This window comes from Lepisma saccharinum, chromosome 14 (assembly GCF_977018435.1).
Source record: "Lepisma saccharinum chromosome 14, izLepSacc3.1, whole genome shotgun sequence".
Classification (NCBI taxonomy): Eukaryota; Metazoa; Arthropoda; class Insecta; order Zygentoma; family Lepismatidae; genus Lepisma; species Lepisma saccharinum.
The window spans coordinates 59,190,293-59,207,368 of record NC_139242.1 but is presented as its reverse complement, the minus strand read 5'-3'; the positions used below and the strand labels follow the sequence as shown (position 1 = coordinate 59,207,368).

The following is a 17,076-nucleotide window of genomic DNA, read 5'->3' as shown; positions in this document are numbered from 1 at the left end:
AAACACACACAAAGTAGTGTGGTTGTGAGTGTTGAATTATTTCTCTTTCTGTTTCAAGATTACACCAATAAAAATATAGGCACAATAAAAATAACACAAGAATGCAAGACAAAAATAGATATGAAATCTAATTGATTTATATTAATATAAAGCAAAACTAAAGAAAACTTATACATAATAAAAACCATTTCAATATTTCATTATTTATTTACATCTTTAATCAGTTAGTAAAGGAATTAGTTCGCTATTTTGTAAATATTTGATATATATATAAAAATAAAATATTATAATTCCTCTTTATGTATTTGACAATAATAATGATAATACAGTAATGTATTTTTAATTATTCAGCAATTGATTTTTACATTCAATAACATTATAAATATGTTTATCATAATAATGTATATATATATATATATATATATATATATATATATTTGTGTGTGTGTTTGTAGATTTAGATCTTCCTTCCCCCCACCCGCCAGTTTCAATGATTTCTCACCCTGAACCAAGGGTCCAGCACACAGAATCCAAAACGTGTTACTTGTCAGAAAAAAATAACTGTGACATGTGTAAAATTGCTGTTTTTTCAGGATATACTCAGACATCTGATCAGAAATCCAAATGTCTCGGTCTGTAGAATGACAGATAAAACTGCGCCAAAAGTATGCTCTGGCATCCTATTAGCCTCGCAAATACAGGATTAAAAAAATATCGACGCGAACTGAACCTTAATGTTGGTAAAAAAATATAAATACAAAATTGAAGACATAAATCAAGTGCAAAAATAAAAATATACGTCACAATTTTCTGCAAAGAAGGAAGAAGAAACACTCTTCTCGACACCATTTAGGTCACGTCTGAAAAACGGTACTATTCTCCAAATGTGCTCGAATTTGCATTTACGATATCAGAATAACTGCACAGCATCTATTTAGAGTACATTTACGCACATTTATGCTAAAGCATGCGTAAAGAAAACGCGCGACATGTAATAACGCACAGTTGGATTTTCAGGCGAACAGAAAACTGGTTGCTGCACCAGCGTTGGCAGACTGATTATTCACGAGGTCCCAAGTAAATGATAACAGCAGTGTCATATGGAGGATATAAATTGTTGAAAAGATCTTTATTGCACTGTATGGTCTATTTTTCCCCATCCCAACCAAGGTCATACACTCACGTGTATGTGTCATGCCATGCAAGATATAGATCAACGTGATTCGGTGTGTGTGTATTTCCAAACGAAAACAGCTGACGATTGATAAAAGATAATTCGTAGCCAGACTGAGGGAAGACTGATTATTTCCAGCGTTCGCAAAATAATATGGAAATGTGGGTCTTGATTTTTTTAATGCACTATTATACGAATTTTTCTTATTTTACGTCGCTTTTCTGGCTGTTGAGGCTAATCGCGACGATAAGGATAAATGATGATTAGCTGAAATTGATAAAGGAAAACTCAAAAAGAACAGAAGCTACAAGCAACACGTGTCATTTGGGAACCAATCATCAGAAATAAATTTAACTTTTCGAATCGATGCTACACGACAAGCTGAACGTGTCGCCTCTAGCCGACCTCCGTGGCGGAATGGTCACCATAGCGTGCTTCGACGCCAGGAGCCCTGAGTTCGAATCCCGGCCTGGGCATGGTGTTCTTTTCCCTTTATTAATTGATTGATTTGCTATATTTTTACTTCGCTTTTTGTGCCACTTTCGGCTAATTTGCGAGGATGAGGATGAGTGATGATGTAATGAAATTGATGAATGAATACTCACAAACATCCATGCCCAGGCTGAGATTCGAACCCGGGACCCCTAGCGGCGTAGCGCGAAGTGCTCCACCACGGGGGCCGGCTTCCCTTTATTAATTTCAGTATATCATTTACTCATCCTAATCTTCGCGATTAGCCCGAAGGGGAAGACAAGCGAAGTAAAATAAGCCAAATCAACAAAATTTCGGTCTGTTGTTCGCGCATGCCAAGTTAATGCTTTCTTATAGCCTTAAGAGCCCGTGTTGCTTCGGTCTAAAACCTTCAAGTCCTGGTAGCTATTGGTAGGGCCTATATCTAAGCATGAAGTGAACTTAAAACAACCTTATACGAATTTTCCCCTCTCTGTCCCTGTCCTTCTATGTCTGTGCGAGACAATCTATTCATATCTAAGGACCTACCGCATAATACTAGATACATGCATGATAGTTCAGTGGCGGGTTAACGTCTTTCTCTCTGGGACAACGGGAGATGGTTACTAGCAGTAACCCTCTCAATATGTTTATTGAATTTATTGCTTGTCTTAAGCGAAAGGACGAGGGGAAGCGATCATGTGTTCTTCCTTAGGGTTCCTTCACACAGAAGCGACACGTGCCGCGTGTCACCTGAGGATTTCACCGTCTAATGCGGCCTTGTAAAATGTCGCTACGGTGTGAAACGATTACGTTGATTGGTTCCTTTTCAAGCGACAACTGTCGCTTGTCACTTCGGCTTGAAATCTACTATGCGCATGTTCATAAGACATCTAAAAGTACGGAGAATCGTTATCAGTATGTCTGCCTGTATGTTCGTTCAAGTGTTCAATCACAATTACATGATCTGCAATTTTTTCAATACTATTTCAAATATATAATAATGCCTATAAAAGGGAGGGCTTACGGCTTTTTATATAATAGGTTCAAAATTTAACAATATTTTCATGGAGCTAAAAACGATGAACCAAACATTGCGCGAATAGATAGATTTTTATTCACGGCATAGGGGAACATTCTTTAGCCACAAGCTTGTAGATTTCTTGTCAATACCATACCAAGTTTCTTCATTAGTCGTTACGTAATAATACTTACCGTGGAAGTGCTTATTTTGTCGTAAGCTTTACCTTTATCATTCTGACTTGTTTCGGTTTGTAGGGAAAGGCAAAGGTTCTTTGTGGGAAATGTGGAATAGCAAGGACGTGGGAATAACTTTGAAATTATTACCCTTGCGTGCATCATTAACAGAAATGTTCCTATACGAAACCTTCTGTTTTGATTCAATTGTGCTTTAGTACAGAACATTCTGTACACTACTTCCAAGGCCGGAAATGCGCATGCGTCAAACCGGCCAATGGCACAGGTAGGGCCGGTCCTACAGTAAGAACTGAAGAGCCACTTATAGAAAAACCGTGCATAGAAAATTACTTTATTTGTATAGCACAGTGTAAAAACAAAAGTTTACATAAGCCAAATTGACTTTACTATTCGACTTCTTTATATACCAATATTTAATTATCGTTATTGCAAAGTTGTGGCAACGGTGAAGCTGTACAGCGCGGTTGTGTGTAATCAGGATAAAATTCAAAGTTTCAATTGCTCGTAGCGTCAAGCCGGCTCCCGTGGCGGAGTGGTTAGCACTTCGCGCTACGACGTCAGGGATCCCGGGTTCGAACCCTGGCCTGGCTTTGGATGATTGTTAGTGTCCCATTCATCAATTTCGTCATATCGTCAGACATCCCCATCTTCGCAAATTAGCTAAAAGTGGCGCAAAAAGCGAAGTGAAATAAAGAAAGTCAATGAATCAATCGTAGCGTCAATACGAGACGCCAAACGAGCCAAAGGTTTGTTTTAAGCCCACTTTGTGCACAGATACGCCAATTCGGACTTGACCTACAGTTTATTTAAAGTGCTGAACCACTACGTGCTTCCCTCGGGATCGAACCCGGGACCCTTTGATTACAAGGCAGCAGCGTTTCCAATACTCCATAGGGAAGGCGCCAAACAGGAAAACGGTAACGAGAAAAGTGAGTTGCTTTAATGAGCTCTGTACGCTGTCAATGTTACTTACACTCAGACATAGGTAATTTTGGAGATCGCAATTATCACAACATGGCAGATAAACACTTGATATTATTTAATGTTCATGAACTAGGAGGTATTGACTTATAATCTGTTTAGAAAACAATCGCGAAATGGCATCCTGAATGCGAAATATGACCAGAATGCCGGATTATCACGAATGTTGCTTTTTATAGCGAATTTCATGTGCTGAACTCCCCCCCCAAAAAAACGGTTTGGTTACCAATGCCCACTTAAAAAAAAAAGATAGCTATAATTTGATTGTAACAGATGAGTCTTCGAATGGCAAAGTAAAACATCCGACCTCCGTGTCGTAATGGTTAGCACAGCGGGCTACGATGCCAAGGATCCTGGGTTTGAATCACAGCCTGCGTAAGGGTGTTCTTTGTAAGCGCCCTTTCATCAATTTCATAATCGTCTTCGCGATTAGGCAATTTAAGAGCAATTTCTAATTTGCAATTTTTAAAACAATTAGTAATTTAAGAGAAAATGCAGGGGAAATACAATAAAATAATAAATGAGAATTAATTAAGCTGTCATATTGAGTAAATAACTTTTTGGCGTGCCCAGGATTTTCGAAAGGGAGGGGTTATGTACACTTTTTCTGGTAGTCTGCCCTCATTTTGCCATCTTTTCCTATCTTAGATGTTCTCTTTTTAGGAATACTGGGCCAAAGGAAGGGGCTATGACCCCCACCAACCCCCCCTCCCCCTTGGGCACACCACTGTATGTATATTAATATTTTTCCATACTAATTTATGTTTGGCCAAGAAAATAACAATTGAGTACACTATTGACGAGATAATTTGTTTATCAATTTCAGTTCCGGAAAGAACATAAAAACAAACAAAATTTGCAGAAATAATAGAATATATAGTTGTAGTTCTAACACTGTCACTGTAATATATTATTGTGGGCAATCATTCTTTCGTTGAACTCAACACACCTTTACCAGATGCATTGGATCTTTAATATTAATTATTGTGTTAGTGAATCGTAACGTTCATATGAGTAAATACATCATTTGTAAGATAATTCTATTTTCAGAAATTTCCATCAAACTCCACCAGAAGATAAAACAGTCTCCATTAGCAGCAATATTAAAGAAACACAAGTAGTATGATTCATCTCCATTAATGATTGCATCTGGTTATACAGAGTGTTGCAAATGTCGCGCAACCCAAAACTTGATCCACTGTAACATGAAAACCGTAAGTGATATTTACACCGATTTTTCAGCATTGTAAAGCCTCACCCATTGAGATATTTTCCAATGTTTAACATTATTATTTAATCCATACAGAACATTCTATGAATTAATAACTGGCGGAATACAGAGTCAAATTTTTTCCAGAAATTACCTTTTCAGTGAGAAAAATATATAAAAGAAAGTATCGAAGTGTCATAATTTGTGATCTGATGACTGATGCCATGTTAATCTGCCATTTGCGACCAATATGGGTTATGTGCAGCATTTGATGTGTTTGGGACAGGTGATTATATGGCTTAAGTGAAAAGTGCCATTTTAGGGGCATATTATCTTAGCTGGCAACACCAGCAGGTCGAAATTTTGTCGACATTTATTGGCCATAGGCCATATATCCGAGACTTGTGACAAGTCCAAGAAGAAACAGACTGTGTAAAGGCTTGTCTTGTTACCATTTCTAAAACTAAACGCGAAGTTGCGACTTACTACCAGTGATTTGCGTCTACGCGTAAACAACGATAGTCTACATTCTGCACGTAGACTATTTTATACACGTAGATAAAATAACTATTTAAACAACATGGCGAAAGGTGATAACTTAGCAAAGGGCGCCGTGGAATTAAAAGAAAATTGTACTGCGTATCAGTTGCTGATGTGTGAAGAGAACTTTTTATACTCTTTCTTCCAAATTAGAACAATTTCTCACCTAGGAAGAAATCTAATATAGGAAATATTCTAGTATTTTATGGGGAAAAGACCACTCTTGCCTCACGACTGCCATCTGTTGTTGTTTTTTGCATACTATTTATCTTCTTCCATAGTTGATGATAGAAGAGAAGAGAAATTTTGTTGTAAATAGGATTCTTTTCATTTCGTTAGGAACCAATATAGTTGAAATTATCACTCTCTTTTCATGAAACCCTTGAAAATTAATTTTAATGCACTTTAGATTGTCTACGTAGTCTATGTAAACTACAACCCAATGTAATCTACGCGTAGACAACGCATGTAGACGTAAACTTATACTCTACGGCACATCACTGCTTACTACCAACCGTGATGGAACCTGCTTTTAGCGGGAAAAGAAACACGTGATCTCTTCACAAAACTACGCCCTCTCTGGCTACGCGTCGGAATTAGGCTATCTGATTGCACGATACAAAAATACGTAGTTAGGTAATCAATTAGCCTCAGCAAAAGACGATCGATTTCAGCAGTTCCACTGGTCTTACCCTTCTATACGCGTTGAGTGATCACGTGAAAAAATTTACAAAATACGTTTTTTTCTTATGTTTGTTTTTCATTTTCCCACGTAACACACGTGACTGTAGATTTCAATAACTTGTCTATAATCCGCAATATCATTACATGGCGAGAAAGCAGATAACATAGTTGCTCAATAGATGGGGCAAGGAAATAATCGGTGAAGAAGTTGAGTTCGAGATCAAGAATTGAAACGCCATTTCTAATCTATCAGTAGTAAAACAATAAAGGTATTCCTAGACAATTTACTTGCAGAGCTTCACCTGAATAAACCTTATCTATGAGGAGTGGAGGGGGCCTTGCACGCTGTCTCGCATACAACGACAATACCAATAACAGTAATAAACATGGAAAATGTGTATGCTATTATTTGTAATATTTTTTCTTATGTAATGATTGCTATTATTAAGTGTAATTTTATTATTAAGACATGAAAAGTAAAAAGATGGCGCATAAATAGAGATATAAGGCGATATATTCATTATCTAGTTTATTTCTAGGTAAGATCTCGAAAATTTGTATAAAAAAGCTATTCAACGAGGGAAAATAATGCAAAATAAATGGAAACATTCACGGTTTATAAGAAAACATAACAACTGTAATTTCATGCCGATAAAAAACGAAGACAAGACACTGATTGTATTAATATTATGATTATTAATATTGTCCATTAATTTTTGTAGACGGTGTCAACACAAAAATGATTTATCTCAATCAATCTTATCGTCTTCTAAGTTCGGTCAAATGAAAGGTATGCAAGTACTTTTTGTAATTAATTTTAGTTCATTGTCTTGAGTTGGTGTTATTAACTTCATTTTATGCTCTATGGCTAATCGGGACTGGACCTACGGTTTAAAGTGGGATCCGAACCACTGTGCCTCCACCGGGTATCGAACCCGGGGCCCCTTGATTCCAATGCGACGACGTTACCACTGCGCCATCGGGGAGGCCACTTCAGATCATTGTCAACTCTTTCAAGGGGTCCAGGGGGCCCGGACCCCCCATAATTACGTTACTGCATATTACTGATTATTACGAAACACATTGTAATTGTAATGGTCAATATTCCTTTAGTGAATAATGGCTGAAAAGCATGTTTGGAAGCAGGAAAGTGGAAGAAAGTTTCGTGTCTCGTTTGGTGAAATTACATGGGAAATTTGTATACGTAATTTAAATATTTATCCCCATCAACTCAACACAAACCAATACTGATACTTAGGAATCTGATACCGAACCGTCATCCAGATGTCTTTATAAGTTTAAATAGACAACTGCATTCTTGCACTAGTATGTTCGTTTAAATCAGTTCAATGGGCATTCTCCAATGTTATGATAGCAATCTCTCAAATCTGCCCCCTCCTGCTTCACACCTACTTTTAGAATAGAATAGAATAGAATAGTATTTTTATTTTCTACTGAGCGAGATTGAGCCTAGGGCTGCTCTACGACCTAACTCAGGACTAAGTATTACAAAGTATGATTACATGTGTAACGTATTAAACAAAATGGTTTAGAATAAATGAAATACCTGAAAAAAAAAACACACACGCACTAATACATTTTCAATGTAATATTCTATCAATATAAATGTTGGAAATTTGATTTCGATGCTTGTTCATGAGTTTAATTGTCTACATAAATTGTAATACAAAGGAGTACAGTTCTTAAAATATTAAATGTAAAACCTAATGAGGCTGTGAGAAATTTAATTTAAAAAATGAATTATTTCTGTGAACATTAGAGACCAACACGCAAGATTTACCTCCTATATATTTTTTTAATTTGGAAATATAAAAGTTTATAAGTAAGGAATCCCTCTGGCACACTCAATGGTCCATCACCTAGAAACAACCACAAGAGCCTCTACATCCTGTCTTAATACCGTAGTAGGTTGCGCAGCAAGGAGAAACCCAGGAAGCACCACCTACACTCCTTATCAACGTCTATTCGCTCAAACAGTCAGCAACAAGAACTCACGCGTTTTAACATTAGCTTGCTCCTTGCAGAATACTTAATGGCAAACGTCATCGCGTTCCGATATGCGAGGGTATATCAAGAAGTATTGCGAGTAGAGAACACTATGAGTACGACAACTCCTTTAAAAAAAATAATAGATACAAACGTGGGAAAATATTGTAAACAGAATAAGGAAAACAAATGCATTATGATGGCTGCAATATCGAACTATTATTTTACGAAATGTCCATATACAACGTACATCTTCACCTGACTCAGTTTAGATTATTACTAAGATTTTCGGAGCGAATGTAGAATATAGAGAATGTCTCTAATTACGTTAATATTTGGTATACTAACTAAATTTGGCCTTCTAATCACGAATCTGTTGTTAAAATGCTGCGGACACGTCTGGAAATCGTGAAAAAAGCTGATGTAACATTTTTTTTAAAAAAAGCTTTTTCGCGGTTTTACGAACAAAATTTTAACTATGCTTGCCTAACCTAACCTAACCTAACCTTGCCGGAAACGGTTCGTGGGGCTATCCGTGAATGGTTTGTGGGGCTACCCGTGAATTTTTACACGCGTCCGCGGCATTTTAACAACACATTCGTGATTAGAAGGCCAAATTTAGTTAGTATACCAAATATTAACGTAATTAGAGACATTCTCTATATTCTTCATTCATACCAGATTTTCTAATGTATATATTTATTAAAAGAAAACATTTATCAAAACTTCTTCTAGAGTAAAATAACTATTAAATTACTTAATAAGCATTATACACTTAAAACCTTCGAGACCATAAGTCTGTCTACAACATAAAAGGTTTCTCCGTGCTGCCATCTACAATAAAAAAAAAGATCAAGATCTTTCAAGACAAAATGTAAATTTTGGGCAGTTTTCTTTGCCCAGTTTCGTTTCGTTTTATAAGATTTCGTCACAACAGTAGAAGCTCTATGACGGCGAAAGGTATCGTGAGAACTATTCAACATACTTTAATCATGTTTACTCTGATCATTCTTGTTCAGTAATTTTCTCAACCCGGTATAACTCACCATGTAGTGCCATTCTAACTAGTAGTATGATGATAAACATACTGTGCAGTTTCTGAGAGGCAAGAAATATATACTTCTTCATTCATACGTCGTTATGCAAAACATTGTGCCTTCCCGATGGCGCAGTGGTAGCGTCGTCGCCTTGTAATCAAGGGGTCCCGGGTTCGATTCCCGGTGGAGGCACATTAGTGGTTCGCATCCCACTTTAAACTGCAGGTCTAGTCCCGACTAGTTTCACTGTGAATAAAGTAGACTTAAAACACCAAATCAATCTATTATGCAAAACATTATTCCGCACAGTATAGATATTTCTGTTCCTTTCTACGTTTCATCACCACGCATCTCTTATTTTCATCGTTATCCAAGGGAAAGAAATGCGGCAATAGACACAGCGCGAGCAAGAGAGGGGGGGGGGGGACGTCCAGACATTTATTACCCCCCTCTTTTTACCAGGACTTAATAATATCTGAAGTCCTGAAGTGCATCAAATATATATTTAAAGTTGCACACAATGTTCTCTTATTACAATGATACAACACAATGTATTACAAAATTCGTATTTCTGTTGTGATAATAATGATCTACAAGTTAATAAGTTTTGTATTATAAACAGTCTGTAACATTAATAAAAATATATAAAATATTTTCACATTATTAACTCTAGCAGGGCATATTTAATTTTAAACTCCTCAAATCTTCGTAACATTGCTTCAAATTTTCGCGAACCCTCTACGAGGACACGGCAGCCTGTTTCGGTCAGCAGATCACAGGTTAAGAACCGCTGTCCAGGTAAAGAAAGAGGGGGAGGGACAAAGGCAAATAAAGAAATGGGCAGAAAGAAGAATAAGAAAGAGTAAGGCAGAGAGATTAACGAACAGTTAAATAAATATATACGGAAGAGAGGAGAGACCATGAAGAAAGAGAGAAGGATGCCATGAAAGGTGGGACAAGAGATAAGAATGAGAGAGAGAAAGAAACGATCGTTCTATTGCTTTAGTTCTGACAATCTCATGCTCGAGTCTGAACAAGAATGTATCATCAGGTGTGAACTTGAGACTTAACAGATATATAGAACAGAAGAAATCTCAGGTGTCAGGCTGGGGCTGCACAGGAAACGGAAACGCAAAAAGAACGACAAAGTTACCACGGTGTCTAAAAGCTCTAACTCTAGAATACCCTTCTTCACGCTCGGGTTTCGTAAACCAAGAGCAACGAACGACGAAGTGATAAGATTGAAAAGTTATAAACACGCCAGAAACATCTTCACCTGCCCGAAATTTAAACACAGGAGAGCCTCCCCGATGGAGTATATGGTTACTCTGTCGCCTTGTAATTAAGGAATCCCGGATTCGATCCCGCTTTAATAAGCTGGGGGGGGGGGGATTAAGTGGGAACTTAAAGAGGTACTTGAAACACACGCACACGTATCCCTGGATTCGTGGCTCAAACTGTGTTCAATCGGCGTTCAAATTCGATTTTATTTTTTCCCGTTGTACTGTTCATTCCTTATGAATGTATCCAATGGAATTCTACAGATGCGGGAGTATCTTGCGTTTTTATCTCAATCTCCGAAGTTAACGTTGTTCAAATCAAAGTGAATTAACATGACGATGAATAATTTGCCCGCAATTATCTTTGCCATCGGTTGCGACTGTTTCTGTTTTTAATACTGTTAAACACTTTTATTTAACTATATTTCTGTAATTTGGTTATTTTACGTCGCTTTTCTTCCTTGGTATGTTAATCGTTACGATAAGAATGAATGGTGAAGTTATTAAATAGATGGAGTTTCGCCGACTCAACAATTTGTATGCACAGGCGTACGCAGGATATTTTTTCGGGAGGATTAATTAGATTATTTCTAGGGGCGGCATACACAATAAGATATTTCATATACTTAGAACTTTCCAGTTCCAAAAGTGGCAATGAGGAGTAATCTTAAGGATCGGTAGTGAATTTACCACTCTGTTTTTTTTACGGCTTTTATTTGAAAATGTTGATTCTGAAAATTTCGGAGGGGGCTGTAGCCCCATCAGCCCCCTCTGCACACGCCAGTGTTAGTATGAATAATTTCACTGAATGAACTCGCTAATGTACTAAAGAGTGTGAATATACACGGTGAAGGCCCAAACTGTTTTGGACCCAACTTCAAACTGTAGGCCCAGTTCCGATTAGCCTAATTGCGCATATAGCTGGACTTAAAACAGAAGCTCAAAGAACCGAGAGTGGATGTTGCGGGGTGAAGGTACTGTGACCCCTCTGAAGTGCTTTTGGGGATAGAGAGTGTCCCCCTTCCGCCCCATTCTTCACGCAACATTCAAATCTAGAACTCTCAAGATCACATTGCACTGCTGTGACTATTTCACTACGTTAGGTGATAATTTTTGTTTACAAAATTTCATCTATCTTCGCTTAATAGTTGTGTGACAGATTGTAGAAAATAGACAGCTTCCATTTCAACTGTCAACGAAAAGAAAATGCTCGTGGACTTTGTCTCACGCTTTAATCTTCAACGCGTCAGATAAATCAACAGTACTCTATGTACGCAAATATAAAATGTCCTACCTGAATTGCATCCTCTCCTGCCTTCTTCCACTTCATCGTCGAGCACTCGGAACAACACTGTCAACTGTACGAGGGGCTTAAAACTCACTACCGTGGAGGATTCTCAGCAATTAGGCTTACGAGAGAACACCGACACTGGACGTTATGTACGCGGGAAGCAACTTGCGTAAAATGTAGTTCCATGAAGGCCACGAAAGACGAATAACTTATGCACAGAGTCCGTAGAAACAAACGACTATCGTTCGCATACAGAAACAACACGACACGAGTTCAATCTTGCATGATCGTTTGAGCAAGGAATTCGCTTCATTGTCTATCGATAAAGCACCCAACTTATCAGGATTGATAACGTTTCCTTTATTTTGTTACATGCATATCTCGCTTTGAAATCCTCGATCAAAGATTCCTTATCGCCGACTGATGCATTTTTCGTGTATTTACGTGTATTGGGGGGTAGGGCGAGATAACACTATTTTGCTTCGCATTATGATTATCACTAGCGCCCGCAGTGACGTGCGGTGACGTCGACACTTAGGGTAGCAATGAGTGGCATGCCCAACGGGTCATAATCCCCCCCCCCTCTTTTAGGGCCCAGTATTCCTAAAAGATGAACGTCAAATACAGGAAAAATTGCAAAGTTAGGAATGACTACAAAAAATTGTACACATAACTTCCACCCACTTTCGAAAATCAAAAACGATTTGATTTGACTACTGAGCCAGAGATGCCGGGTTTGAATCTCGGCTTGACAATGGGTGATCTTTGTGTGTCCCTTGCCCTTCATCAATTTTATCATATCGTCTTCGCGATTATCCAAATATGGCGGAAAGCGAAATAAAATAAACCAAATCAAACAATCAATCAATGAATGATTTTATTTGATTCGCTTTTTTATACATTAGGTTAATCGCGAAGATGATACGACAAAATTAATGAAGGGACAAACACAAAGAACACCCATGTCCAGGTAGGGGTTCGAACAAGGAACTCCTGGTGTTGTAGCGCGCTGTGGTAACCATTCCCCCACGGTTGGTTGATTTGATGGTTGATTTGACGTTTTAAGTCCATTTTATACACAGAAAGGCTAATCGGAACTAGACCTATAGTTTAATGTGGGATCCGAACCGCTATATACCTCCATCGGGTACAGATCCGGGACCACTTGCACTCCCCCACGGAGGTCGTCCGACAACAAACATGTGAGGAAGGCGCTAACCATTCGGATACGTGGGTATCGGTAAAGCAAACTGCATTTTTCCTAAGTAGTAATTTTCAATTGAATTTTTTAAATATCATCTTTATATATGAAACACTACTAAAACGAGAGCAAGAGAGAGCGTGAGCAAATATTTGTTATTTAATCATTATATATTCCATATTTTTAAAAAAAATCATAAAATTTTTGTCTGCACATAAGACGTTCCAATTGCATAAATAATAAAAGTACATCCCATATTATACATACATATTGTACAGCGTGTAAGAACTAGTGTAAATACAGAGGACAGAAGTACTGCAGAAAAATTTCCCCTTAGTTCTTTAGAGGATTTACAAAGGAAGCGAAGGGAATCCAATCCCCTATATGTCCTATAGGAGATAGACTGGAGGACCTGAAAGCACGGGCTTTCAACTATTGGAGCGGGGGAAGAGGGGGCAAGGGAGGTAGAGGCAGAAATCTTTCCTTTCCCTTCGAAAACCCGTTTCTACCTGGAACTGTGAGGCAGAGAAAGAGCGAGCTAGGCCGCTGAACGCACCGAGGGTCGAGAAGCGCGTGATAAAAAGTGTTGCATATGAACTGTGGCTTCAACAAAACAATAAATATTATGATTTGAAAATAATTAGAGATTTGAGATTGATTGATCTATCTCTGCTAGACTAGCTACTCCTCAGTGCACGTCACTGAGCGCCCGGATTCTCAGGTTTTAACCTATTTTATTCCTTACTTGGTAACGTCACTATTCTAACATATATTTTTATTTTAGTCATTTCTTAATGAAATACATGAATCCTATAGGTCCTAAAAACGAATAAAAGGCGTTCAGATCCTAAAAAAGGCTAAATTGAACTTTTCAGCTAAATAAATGTAAAAAAAAATTAAAAATCCTGAAACCTTGTTTTGTTTCATCAGAGTGAACACATTGTTAACTGTACGGCAATATGAAAACGTATTCTCTCCTCTCTCTCTCTCTCTCTCTCTCTCTCTCTCTCTCTCTCTCTCTCTCTCTCTCTCTCTCTCTCTCTCACACACACACACACACACACACACACACACACACACATCCCCCCACACACACAGAGAAGGGGAAATGGAAATGAGAGGGGAGAAAAGGGAAGCAAAGTTGGCATTACAAAAGAAATAGCATAAAAATAACATGTTTTAAATTTTTCTGAAATTTCATTGTTGTTGTGATCCAACAGATTCCCGTTTAAGATTGTAAACGTAAGAAAAGCAGTTACAGTTTAGAATAGAGAAGAGAACAGAGCTAGTCCAAATTATTCCTGCTCCAACATAAAGTGAAACCCGCAAAAAGTAATTTACTTCGACAATGGATTGTTAACGATTCCCATTTTTCAACAGATGGTAAGGTCATCTTTTGTCAAGTGTGTCAAAAACAATTAAGTTGTGACAAAAAAATCACATTTTGAGCAACATAAGGAGTCGACAACCTACAAAAACAATATCACAAGAAAGCAGAAAACATTGATTCAACCGTTTATTTCTTCATCTGCGACAAGTTCTACGGTGAATAATATGCGGTGATGTGTGACATTTGTATCAGCAAACGTGCCATGGAATATGTTGAAGAACAAGGTTTTACACAGTTTCCTTGAAGATATTAGTGGTCGCAAAATTCCAGATGAGTCTACCTTGCCGAAGAACTATTTGAGGCCCCTCTATGAGAAGACACTAGATACCATAAGAGCCGACATAGGTGACCATTACAAGTGGCTTTGTGTTGATGAGACCACGGATAGCTGCGGCCGTTGCATTGCCAATGTTGTCATCGGGAAGCTCGATTCTGTCGAACCTGGAAAACTGCATCTAGTCCTATGCAACGAACTAGAGAAAGCAAATCACAGCACTATAGCTTGTGTTGTTAGAGAAGCCCTACGTATCTTGTGACCTACAGAGAATCGAGATGAAAAGTTTCTCCTCCTGCTTAGTGGTAGTGCCGCCTATATGATTAAAGCAGGAGAGGTTCTGTCAAGTTTCTATGTGAATATGATCCACCTGACGTGCCTAGCCCATGGTTTACATCGGTATGCAGAAGAAATAAACATTTTCCCAGGAGTAAATGATATTGCTTCTTCTGTCAGGAAAGTTTTCCTGAAATCACCAAGTCGCATTCAGACATTCAAAGAGTTGCTACCAGAAATACCTCTTCCTTCAGACTCAATCATCAATCGCTGGGGAACTTGGTTGTCATCTGCACTCTACTACGCTGAACATTATCAGGAAATAAAAAGTGTTCTGGACAAATTTGACAGTAGCGAAGCTGCTTGCATCTCGACGGCGAGGAATGCTCTACATAATACAGGGTGGAGCATTTTCGACTACACAGTTTGAGGTTGGCAACACTGCAAAATAGATGCATTGGGAGGGCGGTTTCCTCCTGCCTCGTGTACACTGTGATTTTGGATTTCAGTAGGAATGGAACGTTGGCCTCTACAGCGACGTATATTTTGTGTGGAGCAGTTCGTGTTGGCGAAGTCAATTGTAGCGGTGCAGCTTGCATTTCGCAGGGAGTATGGTGATCAACAATGCCGTAGACGAGTTCCTAACAGGAAAACAATCAATGAATGGTGGAAACAATGGCGTGAAGTTGAAAGTGTTCAAAATAAACCGCATGGGAGAAAAAGAACAGTCAGAACACCAGAGAACATGGGTCATGCGTAGCTTTCAAGACCGTCTTGCACAATGTGTAGCCTGCCAGGGACGTCATTCGAAAGATGTTATTTTCAAGAAATAATTGTGTGCACATTGTTCATGTAATGTATACATTTTCTGTAATCCAAAGGTACGATGTTTGTTCTAGAAATGAATAATGAAAGGCCTCCCCCATGGCGCAGTGGTAGCGTCATTGCCTTGTAATCAAGGGGTCCCGGGTTCGATACCCGGTGGAGGCACAAGTGGTTCGGATCCCACTTTAAACTGTAGGTCCAGTCCCGATTAGCCTTACTGTGCATAAAGTGGACTTAAAACACCAACTCAAAACCAAACCAACTCATGAATAATGAAAGTAAATGTAATCAGCAAATCATCTGTCTTCATTATAAAATAGGTAGTCGAAAATGCTCCACCCTGTATAAAAAATATCGCTTCTCTTGCATTCATAAAATCCACCTTCGCTGACTTTCCTGCTGACTTTTTGCCTCGATTTTATAGAGGTCTCTATTGTTCTCGTCTCGATTTTTAAAAGGCTATCTCAGGTAGCATAATCGAGACTGGACCTACAGTTTAAAGTTCAATCTGAACCACGATGCAACTCACTTTTCGACCTTAAAAATTAGTTCAAACACGGAAATTTAATCATAAGTAATAGTAACAAAAAATAACTCATGTAACGTATATTCTTGAAGGTGAGGAGTTTTCATCCTCAGTGAATACGAATTTAGAGTCTGGGAAATTCCCTCTCTCTGCAATTTGCACACCACTTTTTCTCAACGGATTATTAGACCTGCTTGCTTTTGGAACTGAATTGTTTGGTTTCGGAACTTGGTTATCAAATGATGTTCCTTAGCACAACACTATGACTAAGCTCGGGCATCTGCAGTGTTGCCAAACAGGATGCACATCAAAGACCTATGTAACATTTTAAATGGAGCTAAAAATAACTTTCAAGGAGCTAGATTTAAAAGGTTAAAAAGGGTTAAACCTGGATGGTAAAAGACGATGCAGAGAAGCCTGTCGCATGCTTTCTCCATCTCAGGCTGGCATCAAACCCCTTTGTTAGAGCCCACTTCACTACAACACAGAGCTCGGCAATTAACCCGTCAGACCCTTGTGATTCTTACTTCCTAAGTTCGCACCTCCTAACGAAAACTGTTAGATATCATGAAGAACATACTGTGAATTCGAATTTATTGACAGTACAGGGCGTACATAAAATAATATAGCAGTTTCAAGTTTCCCCCCTCGTAGCGACGGGGTGTGAGAACAAATGTTACATTGAATGAAAGAAGAACTTGTAACGACCGCC

The 17,076-nt window shown here is 38.4% G+C and overlaps 1 protein-coding gene across 1 annotated transcript in view; it reads right to left on the bottom strand.

Moving 5' to 3' along the window:
* Positions 1 to 12,036, bottom strand: part of LOC145998927 (sodium-dependent nutrient amino acid transporter 1-like) — a 137,734-nt gene extending 125,698 nt beyond the window's left edge. Inside the window, exon 1 of the mRNA XM_083135718.1 lies at positions 11,876 to 12,036. Coding sequence (XP_082991844.1) covers positions 11,876 to 11,911 — 36 coding nt within the window. The 5' untranslated portion in view covers positions 11,912 to 12,036. The remainder of the gene's footprint in view (positions 1 to 11,875) is intronic.
* Between the last annotated feature and the right edge of the window lie 5,040 nt (positions 12,037 to 17,076).